At 45.2% G+C, this 27444-nt stretch overlaps 1 protein-coding gene across 8 annotated transcripts in view; it reads right to left on the bottom strand.

Annotated features, from left to right (window-relative positions):
- Positions 1 to 27444, bottom strand: part of SRGAP2 (SLIT-ROBO Rho GTPase activating protein 2) — a 235321-nt gene that overhangs the window by 47318 nt on the left and 160559 nt on the right. For 6 of the 8 annotated variants that reach the window (XM_022593603.3, XM_022593605.3, XM_089908639.1 and 3 more), the window contains 6 exons: positions 22073 to 22288; positions 21372 to 21500; positions 13621 to 13845; positions 9848 to 9949; positions 8416 to 8613; positions 873 to 957 (listed from right to left, as the gene is read on the bottom strand). In XM_022593603.3, coding sequence (XP_022449311.1) covers positions 873 to 957; positions 8416 to 8613; positions 9848 to 9949; positions 13621 to 13845; positions 21372 to 21500; positions 22073 to 22288 — 955 coding nt within the window. The remainder of the gene's footprint in view (positions 1 to 872; positions 958 to 8415; positions 8614 to 9847; positions 9950 to 13620; positions 13846 to 21371; positions 21501 to 22072; positions 22289 to 27444) is intronic. The other 2 variants (XM_022593604.3, XM_022593606.3) reach the window with 1 other exon arrangement.

The raw sequence follows: 27444 nt of genomic DNA, 5'->3' as shown, positions 1-27444 counted from the left end.
TTTTGCCTTTCACTGGTGTTAGAACACCAGTAGCCTCCCCCTCCCTATCTTTAAGTGAGGAGATCAGTGGGGGAGGGAGGAGGGGCAGGGCCTTCAGAGGTGTCCCCAACTTGGGAATCCCATTAATCATAGGGTGCTGAGAGCTGGGCAGGAGACCTGGGCAAGGTGCCAAAAACCCCAGGGAAGCTTCTCTTTCAACCCCTGCCTTCTGTTTGACAGCTGAGGAGAGAAAGTCCAGAGTGCCAGTCCAGTCCTCTGCCTTGCTACTTTCCAGGGTCTGGTTAAAATCATCCTATGAGACCAGATAGTCGATTCAGCACCACAGCTTCAGCCTGGCCAAAGCAGGGAGAGGGCTGCCTCTTAGCACCAGGACCTTTCAAAGCAGAAGAAAACCTCTGCCCCACCTTGAAGCTACAGACAGCTGCAGTCTGCCCATCACCTCTGCCCTTGAGAATCCTCTCCTCTTTTCTCCTCAGAGCAGCTGTGTAGCTCACCTCACAGCTCCCCACCTTCTTGCTTCAGCCTCGGTCCTGCTACAAGAGGAGCTGAGAGTTTTCCCAAAGTGTCTGGACAGTAAAGAACCCACCAGCTCCTTGGCCTCAGTAGTGGCAGAGGAGGTGCAGGAGTGGGGCTGGGTGGAGAGCAGGCACGCTCCATTTAAACAAATAGATGATGCACATTAGTGCTTCATTAAGCATTGGCCCTTCCCCATTACTCAAGCGGTCATTTGGGGCGTGTGCTTCCACATCAAACGAGCGAGGAAAAGCAATGCATTCATATAACCAGACTGAGGATGGAGGCGTGTGCTCAGCACTTGGGCCCAGGGCTCGGCCTTCCCTCACCGCCAAATCTCCAGCAGAGCCCACACTCACTCTCTCCCAGGGTTTTCTGGAGAAGGTCGTGCTTGGCTTGTAGCTTGGTGATGAGGTTCCTGCCCTCCAGGTACTCCTTCATTTTCTGTAAGGGAGGAGGATAAAGAACAATCAGTCCTGAAAGAAAAAAAAAAATCACAGACGCTCAGCTGTACAATTCCCTTTCTAAGAGGGCTTTTGGTTTCTGACCCAATTTCCACCGGGTCCATTTTTTATTTTTTTAAGGCCCTGAGCTGAGCAGCTGCTGGTTTTCCTGGTGGATTAGTATCCTGCTCTATGTCTTCCTGGGAGCTCCGCGTCAGCCACCATAAGAAGCTATCTCCTCGGGCCCCTCATCCATCTCTTTCAGCTCCTCGGAAGAAAAGCAGGGCGTGGAGGGACTCACTGAGCCCCGCCTTCTTGGTGTGAAGGATACACACCTGTGGCTCATCACCTCCACTGACATCCAGCCCTGCCCGGCCCCTCCCAGGGTGCATTCCTTCACCCCAGGAGCAATGTCAAGGCTCAGCCCCTGCCTGGGCTGCAAGCACCAAGCACAGCATTCAGCGCATCTCTGAGCCATATTTTCATCATTTCAATCGCTTCCTCCTCTATTGTGCAGAGTCTTTGTGGAAAGCTTGGGATTTCTGAGCACACAGAGACAGGGGCTGCCACCCTCCACCTGTATACACACATACTGGCGGTTCCAAACACAAGATGAGGTTTATGGAAATGCGATCCCATCTGCTCTAACAGTCCAAATATGATTGCTGTGCTGTACTTTGTGATTTGACCTCTCTCAACCCTTGTCTGCTCAGCGAGAGACTATGTTTCCCTGGACAATTCATTAAATCTCCAAGACAACTCTATGAACTATGATTATCATTATCCCCATTTTATGGATGAAGGTACTGAGGTTTGGAGAGATTCAATAAGTGGCTCTAGGTCAAACGACTAGTGAGTGGTGGAACCAGTACCCACATATGCAGTTTGACAGTACACTGTGTGCTTTTAATCGTTATGATAACGTGCTTGACCCATTATGGTAAAGAGCAGAAGGAGAGAAGCAGAACAAAACTTCATAGTATTGATTCTTTACATATGTGTAGCAATTTAAGGATTTTTAGAGTACTTTAGCATGTATTTGACTCTCACAATAACTCTGTACAGCACATAGGGGAGACATATTATTTCCTGATTACGGATGAGAAGGGGAAGGGGGCATTGTTGATCGACACAAGCCAGTAAGTGGCGGTGTCAAACCTGGATCCCAGGCCTTTGGAGGCCCTCCGTTGTTCACCCAGATGCTCCTGTGTGGAGCTTCGCAAATCTCTGACAGCACTTTTCACCCAGCCCTGTCATGGAGGCTTTGCTGCTCCTACGTCTTTCCCTCCAAATGGTATCCTCTCTATGGTCAGAGACTGTGGCGTTCACTATTCTTTGCATCCCTGATGCTTAGTACTGTGCCCAGAAGATAGTAGACGCTCAATAAATGTGTGAAAATGAGTAAATAAATGAACAGTCTCACTCTCCTCTGGATAGAACCTTCCTCAGCAGTTACATACCACGCCCCCAAGTATGCCCCTACTCTCTGAATTAAATAGAAGACAAACAAAAAACAAGCCCTATGACAAATCATTTCTGCTGCTTTCCTCACGACCTGTTCCCTCTGCTCCTTTGTGCTTTTGCGTGAGAACACCTGCATGAAAATAGGCTCTGTTGTCACCTTCCCCATCCCATCTGCTCCAGCTGCCAGCTCACCTGCTGTCAGTCTTCCCTGGGTGACATCCTAATCCCCAACCAATGCCTAACTGTGAGGCTTGGAACAGTACTTCAGGGCCCAGAGGCGAAACACCTTCAGGAGACATCCACTGCTAACATCTGAACTGCGAGAGCCCCCTCTTCGGAAGGTTATCCCAAGGAGACTCTAAAGGTGTCCTAATGAGGGAAAATTCACTCAGACACACTGTAACCCTTAAAGCAAGACCAGAGTGCTCAGAAAACAGCCAAAATTCTGAAAGGAGATGGATGCAAATTCCTTCCTCTCACTCGTGTATACTTGTGATTCTGGAAATCATCTTTTTCATTCATGTTCACAGTTCACTAGTTAACTCTGGCTGTCACTCAGTGAACCATTAAAATAAATAACAATCTGATAAAGAGGTATGATGAATTAACATTTTGGGTTCCACTAAATCCTGAAGGATCAAAAACTGTGTCAAGGTATGACCTGCCTGCCTAATAGTGGAAACAGTGGTTGGAAGTTTTCCGTCTAGGTCAGCCCAGGTATGGGAAGGTAAAAGCATCCTATTCGCAGGCATGTCATTTGTCACTTCCCTGTCCCGCCCATAAATCCACGCTCATCTCTATGAGAGGTAAACTGGGAGAAGTAACCTGGGCTTTCCTGGGAGGAGCTTAGTTAGAAGGCTTCAGCTGCTGCTGTCCAGACACACAGCAAAGGGAGCTGAGACAGCTGACGACAAGGGAGGAATAGGTAGCTTTTCAATGATTTCTGGAGGCCAGGGGGGCTAGGAAAAGAACTGTTCATGTGTAATCTCAAAATCCTTCCTTGGGCAATAAGGGTCACTTTCCTTATTTAAACCATGTCCCAATATTAGGTAATTAATTTTATTTCATTCCACTCCCTGTACCGTGCTCCTCTCCAGAAACACCTAAAGGTAAAGTGATTACCTGGAGTTTTCCTCAGTGGAGGAAAAAGGAATGGATCATGGTCTATTCCAGATCACCAAAATGAAATCAAATTCCTAAAACACAGTCTGACTGCCACACCCCCATATGCCCCTACTCCATTTTACACGCAATATTATCAAAACTGAGAATTTTTTCCAAAAGTAGGAAGGGAGGCAGGAGTCTATTGGGCGGTTTGGGGTTTTGCCATTGTAAACCTTAAATTCAGTTTTTACGATCTCACTGATTTCTTTCTAAATAATTCCTAATTGGGTATTAATTGTCAGTGATGAGTTTTATTTATTGAAAAGGATTAGTATAATAATTTTTCTTTCTGAGCCTGCCCTCCCTGACAGACATTTCAGTTGCAGTAAAACGGAGAAGTCTGAGTTGGTATATTCTAGTCCTACCACTTACTAACTCTTCCAACCTTGGGCAAGTCACTTAACTCCCAGAATCTTAGTTTCCCCATCTGAAAAATGGGGATAATATCTTTTTTCACAAGGGTGTTAAAGATGAAATAAGATAACAAGCATGACTGTGATTGTTAACACAAGGACTGGCAACTAGCAGGTGCTCAGAAGTGTTCCTTATACAGAATCACCTGCTCAACCAAAAAACAGTCCTTCTCTAAACTTCTTTGCTTTGTGCTAATACTTAAGAAAGCTCAATCAAAGCATGGTTTCTGGCCTGAAAAAAAAACGTTTGAGGCACAAGAATGGTTTTCAAATTTCATTTTAAAATACCTCTTCTCTTTGAATATATTCTTTCCATGGTGGTGTAAAACTCACGGACCTTGCCTAGACCTTGAATTTAATCTGTGAACCCAAGGCCATAAGTATCCACTGCTGCCAGAAGGTGGGGTGGGTGGGAGGAGTGAGCTATGCCTAGCCAGCCCCGTGCACAGAGATACACAGATGTCATTGCTGTGGCTGCTTCCCCACCAACCAAGCACGCTGACATTTCCCCTCCTCCCCGTCAATTTTTAAAGCAGGAAACAGCTGTCAGACAGAATACATAATAGAGCAAATATTCCAATAGGAGCACATCTCCCCACTTTAATTGACAGGGCAGGGGCATTCATGCATTTGTACCTGCTTAGCACACATTTATCAAGTATCTGTTTATTCTTGGAGAATACCAAGATAAAAAAAGGTCTTGGACCTCACCAAGTCTAGCAGTCTTAGAGCACGGTCCATTCAATGGCCAAGGAACTGGCTCCTCTCCAACCTCTTACCTTACCTGAATCTGTCCTCCCGAATTCAGGCAGTTTAGCTTTGTTTATTTTATCAGCTATAAGCCCTCCTTCCACCATTTCATCCCCCATTCAAGAACCCCATACTCCAACCCCCATACAAGGAAATACCTATAAGGGTTTGACAGTACTTGGCTAAAAACAGTGAGCATTACTGCCTATGAGCAGGGAATTGGTTAAATAAATGATGGAACATCCATCCATACAATGATGTTCTTGCAGCCATTACAAAAGGAGGCAGATCTTTTGGACTAATGTGAAGATAATACCCAAAATAAATTAAGTGAAAGAAGCAAAGTGAAGAACAGTATGGATGGTATACTTCTATTTGTATTCCTATTTATTTTATTTCCTTACATTTCTAATGTAATAATATTATATTAAAGGATACATCAGTGGTTGTCTCCACACAGAATACCTCTGGAAGGACACAAGAAACTGGTTTCAATCACTGTCAGAGGGGAGGGGAAGTGGGAGCTGGGGATGGGTAGAGGCTTGACATTTTTCTGTATTCTCTTTTGAAATCTTTGCATCTTTTTTAACACTTAAAATAAAAAAGGCAATGGGAAAAAGGTAGACAGTGCTGGATTGTTTGTTATAGAAGACAAGTGATACAAAGCCAAGGAGGTCAGAAAATGTCTTCTCACTTAGAGCAAAGAAGGGCAGAAAGCTGAGCTGTTCCTGAGCCTTCCCCTCACCTCAGCTTCCTCAGCAGGGCATAGAGAAGGCCTGTGTCCTGAGACCAGGAGACCAGAAGATCAGAGTTCTGGTTTCAGCTCTTGCTGAGGACTTTAAACAAGCTAGCCATACTTTTTGGATTTTTTGTTTGTTTTTTCAGTTTTTTTAAAAAAAAATCTTTCAAATGAGAAGGTTTGGTTAGATGATTTTTTAAAAACACTTCAAGCTTTAAAATTCCATGATTATTTTCCTGGGACTCTTGCAAACGACTGACCTTTGTAGGTCATGCTTCAAATTTCCAATAGATGTCATCTGGGCAGGTGAATCTGATGACAGCCGAGAGTGGTCAGAAAGCTTTCCTAGCAGCCCTCTGGGTCACTAGGCACACTACCAGGAGAGAAAGCCATGACAAGGGACCTCTTCCCAATCTTCCAGAAGAAGGCAACTTCTAGGACGTGCTACTCTGATGTCTTTGAAGGGCGCAGGGAAACACATGGGCAATGTTTGTGGAGACAAAAGACTAAGAAAAGCACATCTGCAGTTGTGTTGGCTTTGTAGGGTTCGGCAAGCACCTGCAGCTGTCCTGGGGAACATGCACGCCCCCTTTTCTTGAATGTCCATTTTGCCACCTCCCAAAAGTCTTTTTATCATGAACTATCTGACGCGTTCCAAACACCAATCACAAAAATGATGAACTCTCTTGTAAATCTGTTACTGGACAAGCCCAGACAAAAGAACCTTCCTGTTAGCCAAGGAAATTTGCACACAATTGTGATAAGTAGCATTATGGCCACAAAAGACAGGAAATGAGTTAGAGGACATCGGTGTATTCAGACAGAGGTGAAAGGATGGGTGGGATTTGGGGGGTCACCAGTTGGAATATGGTCATTCCTGCTCTTACTAAAGGTCAATTTTGAATACAAATGTTATAGCTTCGCTTAAAGCCAAAAAGTAATTTCTGACAGTCTTAAATACAGATTTTTATGTCCAAAATTCTTATTTAATCTTGTTCTGCAATGTAACAAGATTGGGTCATTTAAGTAGCGTTATATCTAAGCAGTCCAGACAGACCAGCCAGACAATCCCAAAAGCCTCTCGAGTATTTAACAACCTCCTGAGATAAAGAAGCTTGGGGAGGTACGAAGCCCTCACTATAGACAGGAAGTTTTCTTCATGTCTGTCCCAGGTTTTTCATGCCTTCATGCTTTTGCACATGCTGCTCTTGCCTCAAGGAATGCCTTTCTCCTCTTGATTCACTCATTGCCTGATCAGCACAGAAGTTACTTTGTATGTAATATTTCCCTAACTCCATTTATCCTGATTGCCATTCATGCACATGTGCATGTATGCACTTAACATTTTTACATTTATTTTTTTTAATTACCCAAATCAACCTATTGTAATTGTATTGTAATTGTTTACACTCAGTAAAAAAGAAAGTTTTCCCTTCATAGGCCTAATTCCATCATTCTCCTCTTCATTTTATATTCTTAGCATTCCCAGCTTATATAGCACAGTGTCTGGTACATAGTAGATCCTTAATAAATGATCAATAAACAATTTAATAATAGTCAATGAATAAATTAATAGTGATGATGCAGATAATAAATTTTCAGCAATTTTGAGCACTCGCTACAAAACAATATGTACAGCAGTATCCCATTTTTTATAATAAAATTATAAATATATGCTCACATCTGTGTGCACGCATAGAAAAAAGCCTGGAAGAGAATATATTCTAACACTATTATTTCTAGGTTATTGGGATTATGGCTGATTTTTAGTTTCTTTTTACTTCCAGATTCTATATAATAAGCATGTTTTCTTTTGTATTACAAGAAAAAAAAAGTTATTTTAAAAGAATAATACTGTTAAATCACTCCCTCTCAACAGTCTTCTCCAGGGCTTAAAAAAAAAAATTTTGAAGAATTCTGAGCTTAATTACATGAAAAAACAGATTTCTTCTTTGAAGGAGATAGCAAATCACTAGTGTTCTTAATGGAGAAAGGGCAGTGTTCAAAGAAGAATTAAACAAATGTTTCCAGTTGGAGGAAAAATTCAATTTACTACATGCAGATTGTGTTTCTTGACTGAAAAACAAGTTAATTCCTCTCATTCAGAATCAGTATGCATATTCACTGGCTATATTTCCTCTCACATCTGCAAACTTAATTTCTTCTTAGTCGTCAGAAGATTAGGAAATAAATTTTAGTTCAGGCAATAAATCCTACTTGGCAAGCTCAAAATAACTTAATTATTAAAAAGTAGCACCAAAGACCAGCCAGCAACCTTCCAAAGGACTGCTAACACTACTTAAAAAAAATTGGGTTCATCTGTCTAAAAGAGGACTGGGAGATGCATGAATAACAAAATATAATGTTTTAGAGCTCTATGCAAACCAACAATGCTACACATTACCTGTCCCTTTGAATTTCATATGGCTTCCCTTTGAAGCCATAATTATGAAAAATAATTTCCCACTTTAAATTATAAAGTAATATCATATCATATCAACTAGGAAAGATTACAGACTTTAAAAACAAGACATGTGTTAGCCAAAATATTTCGACGTAGTTCTTAAGAACCAAGAGATGCAGTTCCCCTTTCACGACCCCTAGGGATGAGAAGGAAACTTTCAAACAAAAGCTTACTAGCTGGTTAAAAAAGTCTTCAAAAAGAAAATATTCTTGGTAGTGTACTTGGGGCCATCCTTTCTCTTGGGGGTCCTTGTTAGATATACAACTTGTATATATTTGTGTCTTTAAGTGTAGGGGTGGTCTCTGAACCTGCCCAGATCCAAGTCAAGATATTCAAAGACTTGATATCCTGCAAGACACTGGATAAGATATCCTGCAGACACTTGACAAGGACACTGGGATCCAAATGGCCTGTGTGTGCTGCAGTGCCTAAAGATGATCTTTAAAGGCCACTGAACCCCCTCACCGTGAAATAGAACTGCTCTGTCTCTTGCTGGTTGGCTCTCCTCTTGGCAATGCTGGGTTTGCTCATGAAGGTTTCTGAGACCGTGGACTTGACGGATTCCATAGAGTTGCTGTACTGGAAGCAATCGGACACATCAAAATCCTCGACGGTCACAATGTCCTGGATGGTCTGCAGAGTGGCCTCCATTGTCTTCTTTACCTGCCATGATAAGGGCCAACATAATGCATGAGGGGCAGGCTGCAAAACAAGAGGTGATGGAGAAGCTTGGAGAAGTGGGAGAGAAGTGGGCTGAGGAAGGAGGGAGGGGACTGTCAGAGGGTGCAGGTCTGCTTCCCATTGGACGGTGCTAAGTGAGTGATAAATATCACACGGACCCTACTCTCTCCAGTGAGGACCTAAAACCACTACTCCCTTCACACTACATGCTTGACCCAGCTATTTAATGTTCACTTTTTAAATTTAAGATTAGCTCTTCGTGGGCTTCCCTGGTGGCGCAGTGGTTGAGGGTTCGCCTGCCGATGCAGGGGACGCGGGTTCGTGCCCCGGTCCAGGAGGATCCCACATGCTGCAGAGCGGCTGGGCCCGTGAGCCGTGGTCACTGAGCCTGCACATCTGGAGCCTGTTCTCCGCAGCGGAAGAGGCCACAACGGTGAGAGGCCCACGTACCGCAAAAAAAAAAAAAAAAAAAATTAAAAAAAAGATTAACTCTTCGTTATGCTGGACGTGCTAAGGGAGAGAGGATGAAACAAATCCAAACCAACCCCATCATACAAAGAGCTGGTTAAAAATGTATGATGGGCCTGGTCCCGCAATGCCCCAGGTTCTGTTTCCTGACCTTCAACAAATGAATGAACCTGTTTGCCCACGTGCAAACTAAGTGACCCATCCCCAGGCTTTCCTGATCTTACCGGGGAAAGCCAGACTTACTGAGATGCCAGGTGGGAAGTCACATGAGCTCAAAAGAAAGGAGCTGATAATTAATCATACTGCCCTTTTAACTGGTTGTTGAAAGCCAATACGTTGGGCCCAGAAGAAAGTCACCCTTTTCTAAGAGGATGGAGATATTTGAAGTGCCAAAGTCAAAGGCCTCTGTTTGTTTGAAAATGCTGGAAAAAGCCAGGCATGAGGGGGTGGTTTCAGAGACACAATATTGTTCACACAGCTGCCAAGTGCCATTTTGATTAAATGTGCAAAGGGGGGAAAAAAGCATTTTGCAAAAGCTCAAAATAGAGCTCAACCTTTGGCAATGCAAGAGCAACTTCCTGGAGTTCAAGGGCAGGATGTAGCAGAAGGGGAAAATCCAAGCCTACATTTGGCTACGAAATGTTTGCAGCAGCCCGGACATTCTCTGCACGGCTCCGTCCACCTGCTCCCAGCCGGGCAGCAGCAAGAGGTTTGACAGGGAAACTCAGAGGGTGGTTCTGAGTCTCACCTCTTCGTTCTCAATCTTCAGGGTGGATAAGCGAGATTGTAGCTGTTGGCATCTCTGTACCAGCTCACTCTGGACGGGCTGCTGGGCACAGAGCTGGGAAGCCTGCCAAAAGAAAGCAATACTAGGTCAGGAAGGGGACACAGTTCTTTTGTCAGTGTCCCATTACTGTTAATAAAACTACTTATATTCAAGCTGTAAAGCTCGCAAATTCTATGTTAAAACAAAATCCAAAGCCAAAGTGTGTAGACCTCTTCCAGGGCCAAATAGCACAAGAAAGGAATGAGCAATGGAACCTGTTTGGAAAGATCTCTCTCTCTCTTTGGAGCCCACCTCCAGCCTAGTGCTTGGCAGACACAGGTCTATACAGGGCCTTCGGCTCCAAGGAAGCTGGAGTTAGGGCAGAGAACAGTGCCTTAGGCAGCCCAGCTCCAGATACACAAAGCTTTGGCACAGTGAGGACTTCCTGCCAGAGGTCCAAGTGGCCACCTCGCGGGCCCCTCCTTCATTCCCCGCTGTACACCAGAGTGAAAGCAGGAGAGAAGTGGGTCAGGAGGCTAACATGTCGCTGTTGGCAGCCAGCATGTGTTTATAAATCTGGGCCGTGCATGAGAGCTCTGACTCAATGAGAGAAAGCGTGAAGCCAGGAACAAGTCCACGGGCTTTGCTAGAGGGCCCCAGAGGGCACGGAATCTTGTGGAACTTGGCATTTTCAAAAAGCCATCGTTTTACTACAGATCTTCACCAGATCTGTGTGGGAGAGAAGTCTGCCCTTCCCCCCAAGGATCGCTGTCAACAAGCTTCCCCCTGTGTGAGGGGATGGCTGAGCCACTGTCTCCTGATGGGCCCATGGCGATGGCATAGGTGTGAGGTCACCCACAATCCCCAGGATGACAGATGAGGAACAGAAGGCTGGCAGACTGGGAGGCAGGACCACGTGGAGGCAGCTCCTGTCACCTTGCCACCACGTGTCCTTTAGCCTCTCGTCTGCGAAGAGACATCTGGATAGAACTGGCCTCCTCCTTCCCCAGCAGTGGGCACATTCACATGCCCAAGACCATTCTCTTGCTTGAAAAGACAAAACCTCTCTTCAAATGGAGGGGGCTGGGGCTTGACCTTTTCCTCCATTGGCTTTTAAGCTCTCAACTGACTTGACCTCCTCCCCCAGCTGAGAGGCTGGCCTGAGCCAGCTCTCAGATCTGAAGCGAGCTGACTTCATTCTGGCTCTTGGATAAGCAGACACAATGGAGAAAGCTCAGTGGCCAGGATGGGTTAGTGCCAGTAGTGAAACTCTCTGGCTGCCTGATGTCACTGGTCAGGCATTCAGAGCCCCACAAGTCTCTGGGGGCACCAAGGGTAGAGCCAAGCACCTCCTCCTAGTACATCTGAGAGTGCTTGGCATCAATTCATGTGCTGAGTGCCCCAGAACACCAATCAGTGTCGGGCCTTGGCCAATTTCAGGGCTTCCGCTCAAAATGCCATCCGAACTTTGGCCCTAGTTCAAGGGCTTCCAGGCAGCTCCCTCTTGTTGCCTCCACAGTCTACAGACAGCCCTCAATGACTGGGGATAGATGGCTGCTTTTCCACTCACATGAAGGCTAGGCCGGAATGCAAAACCTTTGCAAGATCTAGGACTGGCCCTGGCCCCTGCCTGGCCCAGCCACTGATCAGCTATATCACACAAAGGGAGGCCCTGGGCAGAAGACTGAACTATTGATTTTTAAAGTAACTTCAACGTAGCAGGGAGGAATCATGGAGGGAAAACCACCTCCATGCTAGTTTCTTTAAGAAGCAGCAGGGCTGCTGATGCATGCTTTGGCAGTGGTCCTCTAGCGGGGTGCAAGGTAATGCATTCCAGCTGTGCTCTGGAGTATGGAAATGAGGCTCTGACAGGGCTAGGAGGGGGCCTGAGCACCCAGCATTTGGAATCCCCCTTTATGGAGACAAGCTGTTTGGCTTAGAAGGCATCTCAGTCAACACCAGAAAATGTATCACTCCACTCAGCTGGTCCCCAAGTTCCACTGCTTCTTGGGAAGGAATCTCTGTGGCAGCTGGAGAAGGGACTTGGAAGGCAAGTTTGACCAGAAGCCAGGGCAGGTGAGGAATGGGGCTTCCTGGGGCTTGGTGACACACCAATACACCCTCGTATTCTAATTGCACATGCTGCCATCTCACTTCCCCATCTGTTCAGATGCTGCATTTCCTAAGCCACAGCAATGGAAACAAACTGTAAATGGTCTGGTTTTCCCCAAGAAGGAGAGGAGGAAAGAAATCATCTCCATATTTTTGTCTTTAGGATAGAAATGTCCCACTCTCCATAGTGGCCTATTGATGAGAGCAAATCCGCTGGTTACAGTATAACAGTTGTCACTCTGGAGGAGGGTTTTCTAAAAAGCATCTGGATGCTAATCGTAACGGAAGCACCACTCCCTTGTTGAAAGGGCATTGTTGTTTTTCCATCACCCAGCATTCATTCCTCCTTCTTCTGATAACTTTGGACTGACTGTCCTTTGCGGGGAACATTCCACTCACAACTCAGGCCATGTGCTTTGGATGGGGCTCTCCCCAACTTAGGGATGCAGCGTGTGACCTCCGCATAAGCCAATCAGCCGACTGCAGATACCAGCCACAGTGACTGGGGATAAGCATATCACCCAGTCAGGACCAAGGAGACACAATGAGACTTTTGTGGGGGCTTCTAGGAGGGAAGCAGATACTCTTTCTGCTGGATTTCAATCTACAAGGAGATAAGGCTGGAAATATAGTCACCTTGCCCCCACGGGATAAAAGCCTGTTTGAGAATAGAGCCAACACACAGGATGTGAAGCAGAAAGAGAAAAACTAAGTCTTGATAAAATTCCCACTCTTAAACCCAACCATGCCTGAAGATCCATCTTGAGCTTTTCTATTATGTAAGCCTATATACATCCTCCTCCTGATTTAACCCACAGGTCAAATGGTGGCTCCTACCCCAGCAATAAGATTCACTTTGATTTGTATGTACAACCACCAGAAGAGAAACCACAAGGTTCACAGTAATGAAAACCAAAGAGCTTCTCATTCCTCTCACTTCGGTTTATTTAGGCCCTTCTTGTTTTAGTCATCGGAGGTGAAAAGTCATAAACAGGGCTCCCATGTTCGTGCACTGCTGCCTGGATAGCCATTCTTAGGGTTGACATCTTGGCTCCTGCCCTTCCTGTAGGTACCCATTCTTTTTTTGTTCAATACCCAGGCAAAACTATACCTTTTATCACAATCTTCTAAACCCAAGAAAATTAGATCCTTCAGAACTCTGCTGAGTGACAAAAGATCACGTCATCACCCTGCTTAGCCCTCCGTCCCCATCAGAAGCCTTTAGTATCTGGCCCCATCTCAGCTCTCACTTCTTTCAGCCTCACCACTTGGAGGCCTCCACCTGTCTCCTTCCCTTTTGCCATACTGAACTGTTAGTAGCTTTTAGAACACGCTGGCTGTTTTTCACCTCCTCTGATCCTGCTGGTCCCTCTGGATGCCCCTCCCTGTGCATATTTCTAACTCTCAACTCAGCTGACTGTAAGCTGCCTGAGGGCTCTAATCCCCCTTGTCTACGGTCAAGCCTAGTGGATGGCAGGCACCCAGGAGCTGTTTGCTGAATGGCTGGAAAGGGCTTCACCCACCGGACATGAAGCCAGACCCAGGCCTCGCCTTCCCCCGAATAACATGGCTTGAGTGCAGTAAATCTAGACACAAGTGAGCTCAAGCCCCTTGGGTACGTGCGGGTGGGAAGAGGGTCTCACCATGTCCCCCATGTGTGGCTGGAACTCAAACTTCATAGGTGGACAGAAGACATTGTTGTACATCTCCATGAGGCGCTGCTTGTCACTGGTGGCATCGAGGTTTTCTACAGCATTCTCGATGGCGTCCAGACCCTCGTGCTTTGACTGTTCCAGATTCAACTCAGCGGAAAGGAAGGTGCGTAGCGCGCGGTTCAGGCTGGCGTGGTAGCCTAAGTCACAGCACTGCTGTGGAACGGAGAAGGCACGTGAGCAAACCATGGACAGCCCCAGGGCTTGGCAGAGGGGGAGGGTGGCCCCCAGGGCAGATCTGATTCTGTCAACAAGACTAGCTGTGCAGCCGGAAGAGGGCTGACCCTCCACGATCTGGGTGATATTTCTCAGCTCTTGACTCCCAGTTTGATATGGAGGACTCCTTAGAGGACTGTGAGGTGGGTGGAATGAAGAGGACTCATTGGGACAAAACGAAATTACATAATCATGCTCTTCAGTAAACATAAAAGAGTTGGGAGTTAAGGAGAATATTCTTCTATTTTCAGGTTCCTCTGGGGATACCACTGTAGCAAAATTCAACATAAAAATATAGCCTGCCACTGCCTCAGGGTTACTGTGATTTAGTCACCATATACCAATCAAGCCAGGCCATTTCAGCATTCAGGTTCAGAAATCAGAGGTGGTGCAAGAGAACTCCAGGTGAGAGAAGAAACGAATGTGTGTGGGGGGGGGTTGGGAGGGGGGCGCTGACCCTACTGGTCGTCAACCCCCGCCTCCGGCAAACTCCCAACGTTCTAGGACAGGCCTTACTTGTAGATTAGGAGTTTTGTACTAAAGCTCCTGCTTGACAGCATTTATGAGGTCACAAATTTCTAAACATAAGCCTTACTGGGAAAATTCACATCAGCTAAAGGATCCTGATTGAAGTAACATGGGAAAAAAAAGTGCTATGAAAGAGGCAATAGTATAAAAAAAACACTGGAAGTCAAGCAACCTTGGAAAAGCCACTCCACATCCCTGAACCCGTATCCTCAACTGTAAAATGAACAGATTTGGCCAGGTCAGTGGTTTTCAAGCTGTAGCCCAGAGCTCTATGGTTCTGTGCTCAGGCTGCCCTTGAGAAGGGGGTAACAGGGCAGCCCAACTAGCAGGACTTGGAGCCTCCTACCCCTGCTTCAACCAAACCAGCTCTGCTCTTGTTTTCTATTTAATATATTGGGATTCTATGTAAGGCCTGGTTTGAGAAAGAAGTCTTCTGCTAGAGAAAATGTCTGAAAATACTTGGACTAAATATAATCCCTGAGGCCCTCTTCAGCAATGGCATTCTGTAACTCTATGACAATATTCCCCATCCCTCCCAAAGGACCCAGAGATCCAAATTCCTTGGCCATCTTTTATCCCCTCTATTGCTTAAACAGCTTTGAGATTCAGAACTTGAGAAGAATTATCAGAGAAGAATCTATGGATAGAGTAAGACCATCTGCCTGATTGCCATTTCATTCCATAAGCAGGCATTAACTCTTCCCCCAGCCTTTCCCCCTCTTCATGATCACATTGGGACCAGCCACTATTGGGGAAGAAAAAGCATGTGATGTGCCTCCTCCTCCCAGCGTCTAACAAGAAGCTCTGTGACAGAGTGCCTGTCGGGCTGGGCTCTGGATTCAGTGCCAGTGGGCCCTGGCAGGTGCCTGGCTGTGCGGAAGAACAGCATTTACAGCTTAACTAGAGGCGGAGGATGGAAAGACATTAAATTCAGTTGGGAGGGAAGCTAGACAAAAGCGGCTGATTGGGAGGCTGCACGTGCAGGGGCACTTCCTCCTCTGGGAGATGCTGCTGGTCTAGCCAAGCTTCCCTTGAACCTGTAAACCTTCTTGACTAGCTCTGTGTAGACCCTGATGATGAACTCCATGCCTGTAAGTCTGATGAACAGAAGTAATGCTGCCCACAGGGCTGAGCAGGTACGTGGGGGTGGGGGGAGCTTTTCAGGGCAGAAGAGAATTAGAGGGAGGCAGTCTTCGTAACCTTTACATATTTTTGGTAACTCCCCTTTCCTCTCCATTCTCACTCCCTCTACCCTAATTCATACTCTTACCGTCTTACATTGCTGTTTGCTTCACTGTCCTCAAATATGGTTTTTGTTATGCCTACTCCCTGCTGAAGAACCTATAATAGCTCTCATTTTTCTTCCAAAGTACCGTCCACCTTCCTCAGTTGGGAAATTTAAAAATGCCTCCAGGGACTTCCCTGGTGGCGTAGTGGTTAAGAATCTGCCTGCCAATGCAGGGGACACGGGTTTGATCCCTGGGCCGGGAAGATCCCACATGTCGCAGAGCAACTAAGCCCATGCGCCACAACTACTGAGCCCACGTGCTACAACTACTGAAGCCCGTGCGCCTAGAGCCCATGCTCTGCAACAAGAGAAGCCACCGCAATGAGAAGCCCGTGCACCGCAACGAAGAGTAGCCCTCTCTCGCCACCACTAGAGAAAGCCCGTGCGCAGCCAAAAAATAAATAAAACTAAATATAATTTAAAAGCAAATAAATATTTAAAATAAATTTTTAAAAATGCCTCCATTTACTAAGTGTGCTTACTATATATATGCCAGTGTGCTAAGAGCTTTATGTATATTCTACATTTTAATCTGCATAGTAACTCCAGTGAGGTTGGTATTATTTTAATTTTCTGGACTAGAAAGCTGAGGTTCAGTGAAGTTAAGCAAGGTCAATAGCCAGAACAAAGTGTAAGTTGTCTTCAGTCTGACCGTCTAACATCATCTCCCTCTATTTTCTTCTTCAGACTCTTCTGTTCTAATCCAACGATATACTTTGTTCAGGGTCAAGTATTAGAAAACCATAGGCCTCAAATCAGCTGTATGACTGTAAGCAAGCTACTTAACCTCTCTGAGCCCCACACGGGGATAACGCCAGCCCCAGAGGTTGTTGTGTGGCTGATACACATTTAAACATATCTGGCACCATGCAGACACTTAAACAAACACCAATCGCCAATATCTCCAAATCCACTTTCAGCTCCCAGCATTCTCTCCTCCTAAAATGTTTCTCACTCCTTTCACCTGGGAACTGACCCAATCTTCAAGATCCAAATCAAATTCTCAGCCCCTAGGAAGCCAGCCAGCCCTGCAACTCTGGCATATATTGACCTTGGCCTCCACTCAGAACAACATTCTTCTGTAGCCCTCATGTGACACAGAATGACACTCCCTCATTCTGTGACTCGCCATTTCACATCGCCCCAACAGAAGGCAAGAGGGCTTGGCCAGTGTCTTGTTCCTTCTTTGCATCCCTCACCATTAGGCCTTGCTCATAGTAGGCATTTAATAAACATCAGTTGATTGATTGATGCCAGGAATACAGATTCTAGCCTCCCAGGAAATAATCTACTTAGGCTGAATACTGATCTAAGTCAGGTGGGCAGATGCGGCCACTGAAGCCTTTTGTTTTACTCAGTCTGGATGGCCTTTGGAAGACATGGAACTTTCTTGGGCCAGTCCACTGTCTCTATTATACAACTGCTCTGTAGCTTCTCTGTGTCAGCGCGTGGGGGTCTGACTCACAATGTGCCCTCCGGCTCCTCTATGCCTCCAGCCAACCAGGGAGATTCAGAATAGGTTTTCCAGAGCCTTGGCTCTCCACATATCTGAAAGGGCAAGAGCCAGAAACTGAGGCTTCAACAAAGAAGCAACTTCTCGCAAGGTTAGGTAAACAAGATTTGAATATTTCATCCCTGTTCCCGGTAGAATCCCAGTGAGTAGAGGCAGCACATTATTTTGCTCACAATGGGGACAAAGTATGCTTTCCATGGCTTCTGATGAGCTCTGTGGCCATGCCGGGCTCCCCTGGCCATTTCTGGGTTATATAAATGTTTGATGAAAACTCAGGGGAAATCAAATTTTTATAAGAACTTAATGATAGCCCTTCCAGATGTGTGATGATGTCAACTGACAGCTCATTAACCCCTTACCAGCTGATAGTCTCACCCAGAGACTCTAGAGAAGGCCTAGAAAGGAAACACCCACTTCAAACTTCTACGGAAGCAAGAAATAATTGCCCTTAATAAAATGTCCTATTGAGAAAGCTGGGTTCCCTCCTGTCTGACTTGGGTGCACATGGTGTCACAGATTCTCTGCCCACGCACACAGCACTCACAACACTCCATGAGGACAATGCCCGGTTCTTCATTCCTCCATCTGCTCCTGGGGGAGAGAAGCACATTCCAAGGAGCCTGTGGTTCTTAGACTATCTCAAGTCACTTCAGAATATCTTCTTGGTTTTCCTGGTGTGTGTCAGATGCCTCATGTAGATTCCTAAAATCTGAGATTAAATCTTATACTATATAATAAAAAGAAGTCAAGGGCTAGTCCTTGTGTCAACAGACCGACATCGACAAAAATCACTTCTTTCACTTATCCTCGATGCCTTACCACACACTGAGCTTCGACACCGCCAGGAAGGAGGCAGAATGGTGTCCGTAACAGATGGCAATGGACTGGCACAAGATTCATCCCACATCTTAAAGCAAGTTCTGGATACTGGCGAGATCAGAACGACACGGGACCCGGGCTCCCCACTCACTCCTGCTCTAACTGTTGGCTCATGGCCAAAGCGTCCTTTTGGCCATTTTTATGGCAACAGATCAGCAAGAAAAAGCAAGAAACTAACTGATACATGTAATAACATGGATGCAGCTCAAAAACATCATGCTGGGCAAATGAAACCAGATATAAAAACATATATACTATATAAAAATCCCATCTTTGTGAAGTTCTACAACAGGCAAAACTAATTCACAGTGAAAGAAATCAGAACAGTGGTTGCCTCAGGGTACGGGATTGATTGGGAAGAGAAAAGAGGAACTTTCTGAGGTGATGGAAATATTCTACATCTTGATAGAGATGTAAGTTAAAAGGGTATAGGATACTCCACAATTTGCAATTTAACACTTAAGTTCAGTCACTGTAAGCAAATTAGATCTCAATGAGAACAGTGTTGAAAGGCATAAAAAGGAAAAAAATCTTGGCTTAGGAAATCATCTTCTTCCTCCTTCTATTCCTTTCTTCCTTCAATAAACAGATTATGTGCTCAGCTATTCAGCAAGCCCTATACTTATGTATGTGTGTATTAAGATAAAGAGGAGACTTGGTTCCTGCCCTCATGGAGCTTATAGAGACTAAAAGACATTCCTCTGTTCTTAGTGCAGTGGCTCTCAAACATTTTTGACCTCCAACTTAGTAAGAAATACATCTTATATTGTCTCTCTCTCTCTCTCTCACACACACACACACACACACACACACACCCCAACACAATAGTTTCACCGAATAAAACTTAACCTTACTAGTATGATGCACCCTGATATTTTTGTTCCCATTCTGTTCTAGTCTATTCTATCCTAGTATAGTTTATTCATTAAAAAAAATAATAAATCAAACCCATAAAAATTATTTCATGACTCCTCTAATGGATCATGACCTACGGTTTGAAAAAACACTGTCCTAGGGCCCCCTGTGCTTAGCCCTGGTGCTGCAATTAGCCAGTTACATAGAAATGATTTGTCTGTATGTCTGTGAATACCTCTAAAGTAAGAACTACTTTATTCTTTTTGTACCCCTGATGCTGCTGAGCACATAGCTTCATCCCAAGTAATACTTAACGAACATTTGTAGAGCAGAATAATGTAAGCTTTTTTAAAAAAGAGTAATTAATTTCACCCAGGAAAAACACAAACAACAAACAAACAAAATAAAACAAGAGCAACTATCCGTGTGGCCTGGAATGCTACCAGCCTGGACTTGCTCATAGTGACCTAGACCCATGCCCTGGCTGAGCACCACGGAGGCTGGCAGATTGCTTTTTCATGGCACCTCACACAGCACCCTGTGAAGACGGGCTCTTAACAAACTTCTTTTTTTTTCAAATGATGAGAATAAGAAGCAAAATAGCTTGCTTCTTGGACTGATTTTAAAATACCCACTCACATTTGATGGAGGCTCTGTGACTGACTTAGCAGTAGCCCCTCTCTTCCCCTGAGGTCAGGGTTTTGGTGAAAGGGTAACAAAACCTACCCTGGGGACAAAAGAAAGAGAAAAGGACAAACCAGTAGCAGAGGTGTGGCGGACCGCCCAGGCTGATTTTTTTTATCGAATGTGAGATAAATAGCAGAAATTGAGCACAAGAAAGAAGTGATTCTCTTCCTCATGCTGAGAACAGCCCTCTCTCCCAACAGTGAGGAGCTGTTCCCCTGAGGAGGAGAAAGGATCCTGTCTAGGGTCCTGACCTCCATTGAAGGACAGTGTTCAGATTGGCATCAACAAGCAGAGAGAACAAAGCAGGGCCTGAACAGGGATCAGGGCTCCACTTCCCCAGCAAGACAATGACACCCGGGGCATTAAGGGGCTGAAATCTACTGACTCAAAAAGCCCTGGCTGAAGGGAAACATAAATCTGTATTTTAGAAACTTTCTCCAAGCAGCTCCAATGTGAGGCCAGATTTAAGTACCCAATGATCTAGCCTAATTCTTCAGTTTGCCAGAGGGTGGAGGGGAGACAAAGCAGAGTTCCAAACCAGTTCCACGACAAGCCCCGGATCACCCAGCTAGTTACGCAATGGTGAATCTTAGACCAGACCCACACATGACATTGTGAAGTGTGGCAGGTTCATTCACAGAGAAACCAAGGTAGACAGGCAAGTATGTGAGGTCTGGCCAGAGGCTTGCAAAACCCAGCTGCTGCTTGCTGACAGCCAGAGGCAAATATCAGGCCTCGAGAGGAGACTGGCCAGGGTCTGCCTGAAGCCCTGGCATGCTTATGCTGAGTCGGCTGGCTCCAGGCCCCTCACTTTGATGACAGGAGAGAGAGGTGAGGAAGGGTGTGTACTTACGCAGCTGCAGTCAGGGCTGGCTCAGAACTGGGCCAGACTGGAGTTTGCAGGTGAGATCGACTGCAAGACTTAACTATAAGGTGTGAGGAGAAGCAGCAGGAGAAACAAGGCCAAGGCTGACCCATAAGGCCAAAGACAAAACCCTTATCCCTTGTGCCTGCCCCATGCAAAACACATGAGCCTCATATCTTGCTTCTCTCATCATATTTGTGCCACAGCGAGAAGTATGGGTCACATGTCAGAGGCATCTGGATACCTTCCTGACCAGGACTCTAATTTGCAGTTTAACTTTGGGCAGGAACCCTTTTGACCCCTACCTAGATTCCTTATCTACAAATTGGAGATAGTAATATTGATCCCAAAGGGTGACAAGACAATCAAATGAGATAATATTGAGAAATATTAAGTGCTATATAAATATAAGGTATGACATTCTAACACTTTAGCTCTTGTCACTCACTTCTATGGGCAAGTATCTGATCTAAGGGAATATTTCCTAGGAGACAGAAGTGCACAGTGGTTGTGAGCCTGGGTTTAGAAATCAGACCTAGGTACCAATTTTCCTTCTGTCACTTATTAGCTGACTCTGGGTAAGTCATCTAAACTCTCTGAACTTTAATCTGTAACAGTGGAGGTAATAATGCCTTCCTTCCAGGATTCCAGTGAGGCCTGAATGAAAAAAATTATGAAGTGCTTTACCTGGTACCTGGTACATGGCAAGCCCCTGAGGGATCATGGCTACCATCTTCATAATTGTTCTCAAAATGCTTTAAGATGCCTGAGTAACAGAACTGGGGGACTCCTGACCAGATCTTCGAATCCAGGAAAGAGGCGCCCTTGTACCCTTGGCTTTAAGCACTTACATCAATAAGGTCAGACAGGTCGTGGATGTAGTACTTGAAGACAGATGCATTGGTTGCTTCCAAAGCCAGTAAGTACTCATTCCGGGCTTTAATGGCCTTCAGCTTATTCTCTGTATACTTGGCTTGGCGCTGAAAAGGAAACAAAAGTTCAATTTTACTTTTTTTTTTCTTTTTTAAAGAGGGGAGATTGTTCTCTAAAAGATGAAAGTACAGCACATTCGAGAACCACAATTGTGCTGCTACTCCCTATGCGCATATGCCTTAAATTGGGTTCTAATTCTGTTTAATGAGATTCAAGGGTATAATGTAGATCAATCCAGGAAAGGTTAATGAGGCTCCCTACTTTAGATGCGTGTCCCACTTTGGTTCTATCTGTAAATTCCATTCTCCATCCTTACACCGCGACCCTGAAGGAGGTGTCACTATATCTGCCTCTGAACACCTGACATCTGAAGCCAAACCCTACGGTTCCCCTCCCAGGCTTAGGAAAGGCAACTACTGTTTCTTGTTTGTCTGCTACAGATGCCCAAGTTCTTCCAATACCTAGGATTTTTTCCAGGGCAGACAGCAAGGTCATTAGGCACTAAAGGAACCCAGAGCTTCCTTGTTCTGCTCTCCACAGGGCTTACTGGAAAATTCCCATAGGTCCTGACTTCCAGAATGTTCCTCCCCAGCCCCTACAGTTGCCAGAGCCTACACACCTTCTCCTTCATCTTCTCGATCTTCTTCACTGAGCTCCTCCGGACATGCTTCTCCTCAATGCGGACGTTGGATGTGGAGTCAGGGGAGCGTGGGGTCTGCCGGTCCTCCTGCTTTACGGATTTTCCAATTTGCTTCTCCTCCTGCTTCTCCGCCTCCTTTAGCTTGCTCTGAGCACTGATGCTGTCGGCATTGTACATGTGATATGTCTTCATGACCTGTAAGACACCGCCCACCCCCACCCCTAGAGGTCAAGCCAATGGGGTCAATTCTCTGTTTTACAGGCTAAGAGACTCAGCTGGACCTCTCCCCCATGAAGCAATATCCTCATATCCTTAAGGGCAAAATTCATACGGTTTGGTTCAGCAAATCTTTCTACATGAAAGACCACTCCAAAGCACAGGAAAGCAGTATTTGAACTGAGCTGACATGTCTTATTATTACAATGATTTTACGTCTTCCACCCGTGATCATTTACTTCTATTTATTAACATTTATAAGCATTTCTATTTTATATTGTCCAAGTAATTTCCATCGGTTAGTCATCTCACAAGACTAAGATGGGAAACACCACCACTCAGACCCCAGGAGCAAAGCCTTCCCGGGCTGTTTGGGACCCTGAAGAGGGCAGCACAGCCTGTGGAGTAGCCTATACTTTGGGGACTTTCATATAAAATGGGGAAGAGGAAGAGCTCCAAACCCGCTTTCTACTGGCCTCACGTCCTAGGGATCTGTCTGTCAGCTTTATCCAAATCAAACAGCCTCTCTCACAGCAGCAGCAAGAACAAGGGCAGCTACCATTTACTGAGCACTTAGTATGTTCCTGGCTGTGTGCCAAGTGCTACACACACATTTTCTCGTTTCATTCTTGTAGCAATCCTGTGATCTAGACAACAACCCCATGAAGACGGTAAACCTGCAGACAATTTCAGGTAAGAGCCTAAGAAGGAACAAAATCCACATCAAATGAAACTGGAGTTGCCACAGGAAGGAAGTAGTATCAAAGGAGAGGATGCAGTTTTCAAATTTTCCTTCAAAGCAACTGTCTGGGAGTCTAGTCCCTTTTCCTAATGAGAAGGCTGGAAAGCCTGGGACCTACATTCATTTCCTCCCAAACATACTACTTCCAGCCACCAGGTGCCTGCTCCTTCCTGCTGGAGCTCTCTGTTTCCACACAGGGAGCCTCTTCTTCTATCTGGAAATTAAAAATGCTTGATAACAAACCAAGGAAGCTGAAGTTCAAGAGTGCTGACATTTTGATGCCATGAGAGGGAGAATTAGAGAGTGTAGGGGTTGGGGTGTATATGTGTGTGTGTGGCAGGGTGGGGAATGACTGAACAACAGAGGAGAGCCAGGGTGTAATACTAATAATAATCTCTATCAGTACACGCTGTGTGTCAGGGGTCTTATGTATGTCACCTCACTTAATGTTCACAACAAGTCCGAAGGACATGCTATTATTTCCACTTTTAAAGATGAGGAAGCCGAGGGACTCCTCTGGTGGCGCAGTGGTTAAGAATCCGCCTGCCAATGCGGGGGACACGGGTTCGAGCCCTGGTCCAGGAAGATCCCACATGCCGCGGAGCAACTAACACCGTGCGCCACAACTACTGAGCCTGCGCTCCAGAGCCCGCGAGCCACAACTACTGAAGCCCGCGCACCTAGAGCCCGTGCTCCGCAACAAGAGAAGCCACCGCAGTGAGAAGCCCATGCACTGCAACGAAGAGTATCCCCCACTCGCCACAGCTAGAGAAAGCCCATGTGCGGCAACGAAGACCCAACAGAGCCAAAAAATTTAAAAATAAACAATATAAAGATGAGGAAGCTGAGACTCAAAGAGATTAACTATCATACCCAAGGTCACACAGCTAGTAAATGAATCAGAATCAGGATTCAAACCCAGGATTGTCAGACCAAAGTCCACATTCTTAGCCACTAAGCACCAGTGTCTCTCCTCTGTCTACGGCTGGATTAGTTGGGAGGAAAGGCTAAATTTAGTCAAGAGAGGCTTAAAAATAGAATCTGGTTTCGTTTATAAATGTGAGTTAGAGCAGTAGGCTCAAATGGGGGCTAATTTGGCCCCCGGAGGACCAACGCCTGGAGACAATTTTGACTGTCACAACATTATCTGGCCCCAAATGCCCATGGTTCTGAGGCTGAGAAATCCTGGGTTAGAGGGGTTTTGTGGGTATGTTCCTCTCTTAGCTGGAGGTGGAGGAAAGAGTAAAGAATACTGGGACACTGACAAAATCAAAGTACTTTAGACTTTAAATAATGTCTCATTTTCGATGCAGAATGTTTTAAATCAGCTTCACCTTATTCTGAACCTGACATTTCCCATAAGTATAAGACCTACTCTGTATATTCTGTACACAGGAGAAGCAATATTTAACAACTGACAGCATTAAAAACCTTCCTAAGTAATTCAGTCTTTCCAGATTGACTAAAAAGCAAGAAAGACGCATCTGTTATCCTGGCAGAAGAAGGGCAGATAGGAGGCTCCTTTTTCTCTTTTGACCTGAATGTGACCAAGGGATTCAAAAGTTTGAGTGAACAGTTATAAAAGTAAATTGATTTTAAGAAAGTGATTTTTTATTCCATGAAGATGCATAATAAATAAAGAACTATGAATAATAAATAAAACACTATGAATGAACATGAGAGACAAAAAAAAGGGGTCAAAGGAATAGTGTCAACAGGACAATAAATGAAGTAATAAAAATCAACAATTTATATTACTCCTTTAAAGAACTCCGCTAAAGAACTTAAAGAACTTGCTTTAAAAGAGTAAAACACTACCTCATCTAAGAAACTATAAATTCCTAAGGGTAAGCACCACTTCTTTTGTGTTTTCCTTTCTGCATCACAGTTAAGAAACATATACACAGTGGTAGTTTTACAATAAGTGTGGTTGCCCAAATGACTTAATGACACTGAATCTCTCCTCTTTGCAAATATAGAAGTATAACTAGTGTCTTTCAACTCAAGGGAAAACTAGGTATCCTGAGGCTGAAGCCTGAGTAATTGATGTCAAAACAAGTGGAGAAATAGGGAAGTCAAGATAGGAGTTGGAGAAATATATATAGTGAGGCAAAACGAACTAGGGGAAAAACTCAGTAAGTCTAAATTTGCAGTTCTACAAAGGAATTCACTCTACTTTGAAAAACTAAATATTGAATTCATGCCTTTAGCTCTGCTCCTTCCCCAAGCCACACTAGAATAATAGAAAAGAGTTTTTCTATTATTATTTTTTAGGTATAAACTAAGAAAAACAAAAAGAATGAAAGCAGAAGATGAAAAGGGGAGAGGCAAGTAGTAACTGACCTACTGAATCCTAAACCAAAAGTAGGGAGAGGCAAGAAGCAACCAGTAAATCACAGAAGCCCTGAGAGTAGTCAGTGGCAGTGGGATGAAGGTGGAGCTAAGAACAAGAGAAACTATTGAGCACCTGAGAACAGTTAGACTCCCAGACCCCATCCCCTCCCCCTCTGTGGTGGAAGACTAGAGGTTTATTTTCTATGGCTTGGGGACACCAGGCTCAGCTGAGGATAGGGGTACTGAACTTAAAACAGGAAAATTCTACACTGAATGTTGAGATGGCCAGGCCTCTTCATGACTCAGCCCCCAGACATAGGCAGGAGATCAGAAGAGCCTTATCTGAGGAATTTGCCCATCTGACATAAAAGATCTACAAATACTGATATCAGGGCTTCCCCATGGACACAGTCCAGTCAGATCACCCTACAGTAAAGACCACAGTTGACGCAGAACTTCCAAGCAGATTTTTAATGTCTCACTTTAAAATATGAGCAGGCAGCAAAAATTACCAAACATTTAAGGAAAATATCTAATGTGAAAGACTAAGACCAAAGCAAACAATTGAGAGTTAACAGAAAGTACACAGTAAGAAGAAAACTTCAAAAATAATCCATCAGTAATATCCCCAGAGAGATCAATGAGAAATGAAAAGACATTGCATCATGAAACAAGAGCAGGATGCAGCAAAAAAGGAATATTTAGAGAACAATAAAAGAGCTCTTGGCGATTAAGACTCAATTCAAATATCTCTCCAAGGAGCCTGGCTTCATGCCCTTCTTCTGTGTAGACATGTGAAAGATTCATCACCTCGTATTTCACTTACTGCTTTGCTTTTCTGTCTCTTCTATTAAAACTAATGCCTTGTGTTCAGGGACATCTCTTACGTGTCTTTGTATCCTTAGTGCCGAGTGCTGAAGACAAACAGGCAGGCAGAGTGGGGGGACTATTAACTGACGTTGTTTCAGGGGAGCAGGTGCTAAATTCCAGTCTGAAGTGGCTCTGCAGACAGCTGCTGCACCAAACCAAGGGGACATATATTCACGGGAGGACAGAAGCTTGAAACCTCTGGGGCAACAACAGCTCCAGTGTCCCAACACCTTTTCTTTCTTTCTCAATTCTAGGGCTTCCTTGGCTCTTCCTACTCAGCCAGTCCACATGGCTCAGTGGCCCCACCTTCAGTCCTTTCTATGGGACCTTGCTGGGCTTTTCCAGATACAGCCTCTGAGTATAACTGAGGCAGAGAATTCTGGAGTTCTTTGGGAAGCAGTGTGCTCTGACTTCAAAGGCATTCCTGATTCATCAGTCAGAAAACGAAAACCACTTATGCCATGGCCTGTAAACTAGCCAGCCCATTAGGGGGTAAAAAGCACGTGGAGGAGAATGCTCACTGGGATTGCTCTCTAGGAGCAGCTGTGGCAAGCGGCCCCTGGCACAGAGTGCCGAGTCAGGAAAATCAAAGGCCTTTCAGGCAGATAAAAGGAAGGTACAGAGAGGCAGCTGGCCCCTTATGGTGAGAGTCTGGGCCTCTCGCCCAAAGGCATCTTTATTTGGGAACACCTGGGTCCTGCCCCTTGGATCATCAAGGTTCAAAAATACCTAAATTATCAACCCGTAGGTGATCAGTCTCCCAAAAAGAGGTATTTGTGGACATTAAGGGCAGATACAAGGTAAGAAGAGCACTGAATATGGTGGGTCTTTACATCCTTGATTTCCTTTATCCCATGCCCACGAATAACTTCTATTGCTTATTACTGAAGATCAAATAAGGGGAAAGTTCCTTATAAGAAGTCCTCCCGGGCCTCCCTGGTGGTGCAGTGGTTAAGAATGTGCCTGCCAATGCAGGGGACACGGGTTTGAGCCCTGGTCCAGGAGGATCCCACATGCCGCTGAGCACCTAAGCCCGTGTGCCACAACTACTGAGTCTGCACTCTAGAGCCCACGAGCCACAACTACTGAGTCTGTGCGCCACAACTACTGAAGCCCACGTGCCCTAGATCCCATGCTCTGCAACAAGAGAAGCCACCTCAGTGAGAAGCCCACGCACCACAACGAAGAG

This window comes from Delphinapterus leucas, chromosome 1 (assembly GCF_059928025.1).
Source record: "Delphinapterus leucas isolate spDelLeu-1000000601 "Yukka" chromosome 1, BTC_Dleu_Yukka2, whole genome shotgun sequence".
Classification (NCBI taxonomy): domain Eukaryota; kingdom Metazoa; phylum Chordata; class Mammalia; order Artiodactyla; family Monodontidae; genus Delphinapterus; species Delphinapterus leucas.
The sequence above is the reverse complement of the archived record's forward strand: the minus strand, read 5'-3'. Positions and strand labels throughout refer to the sequence as shown.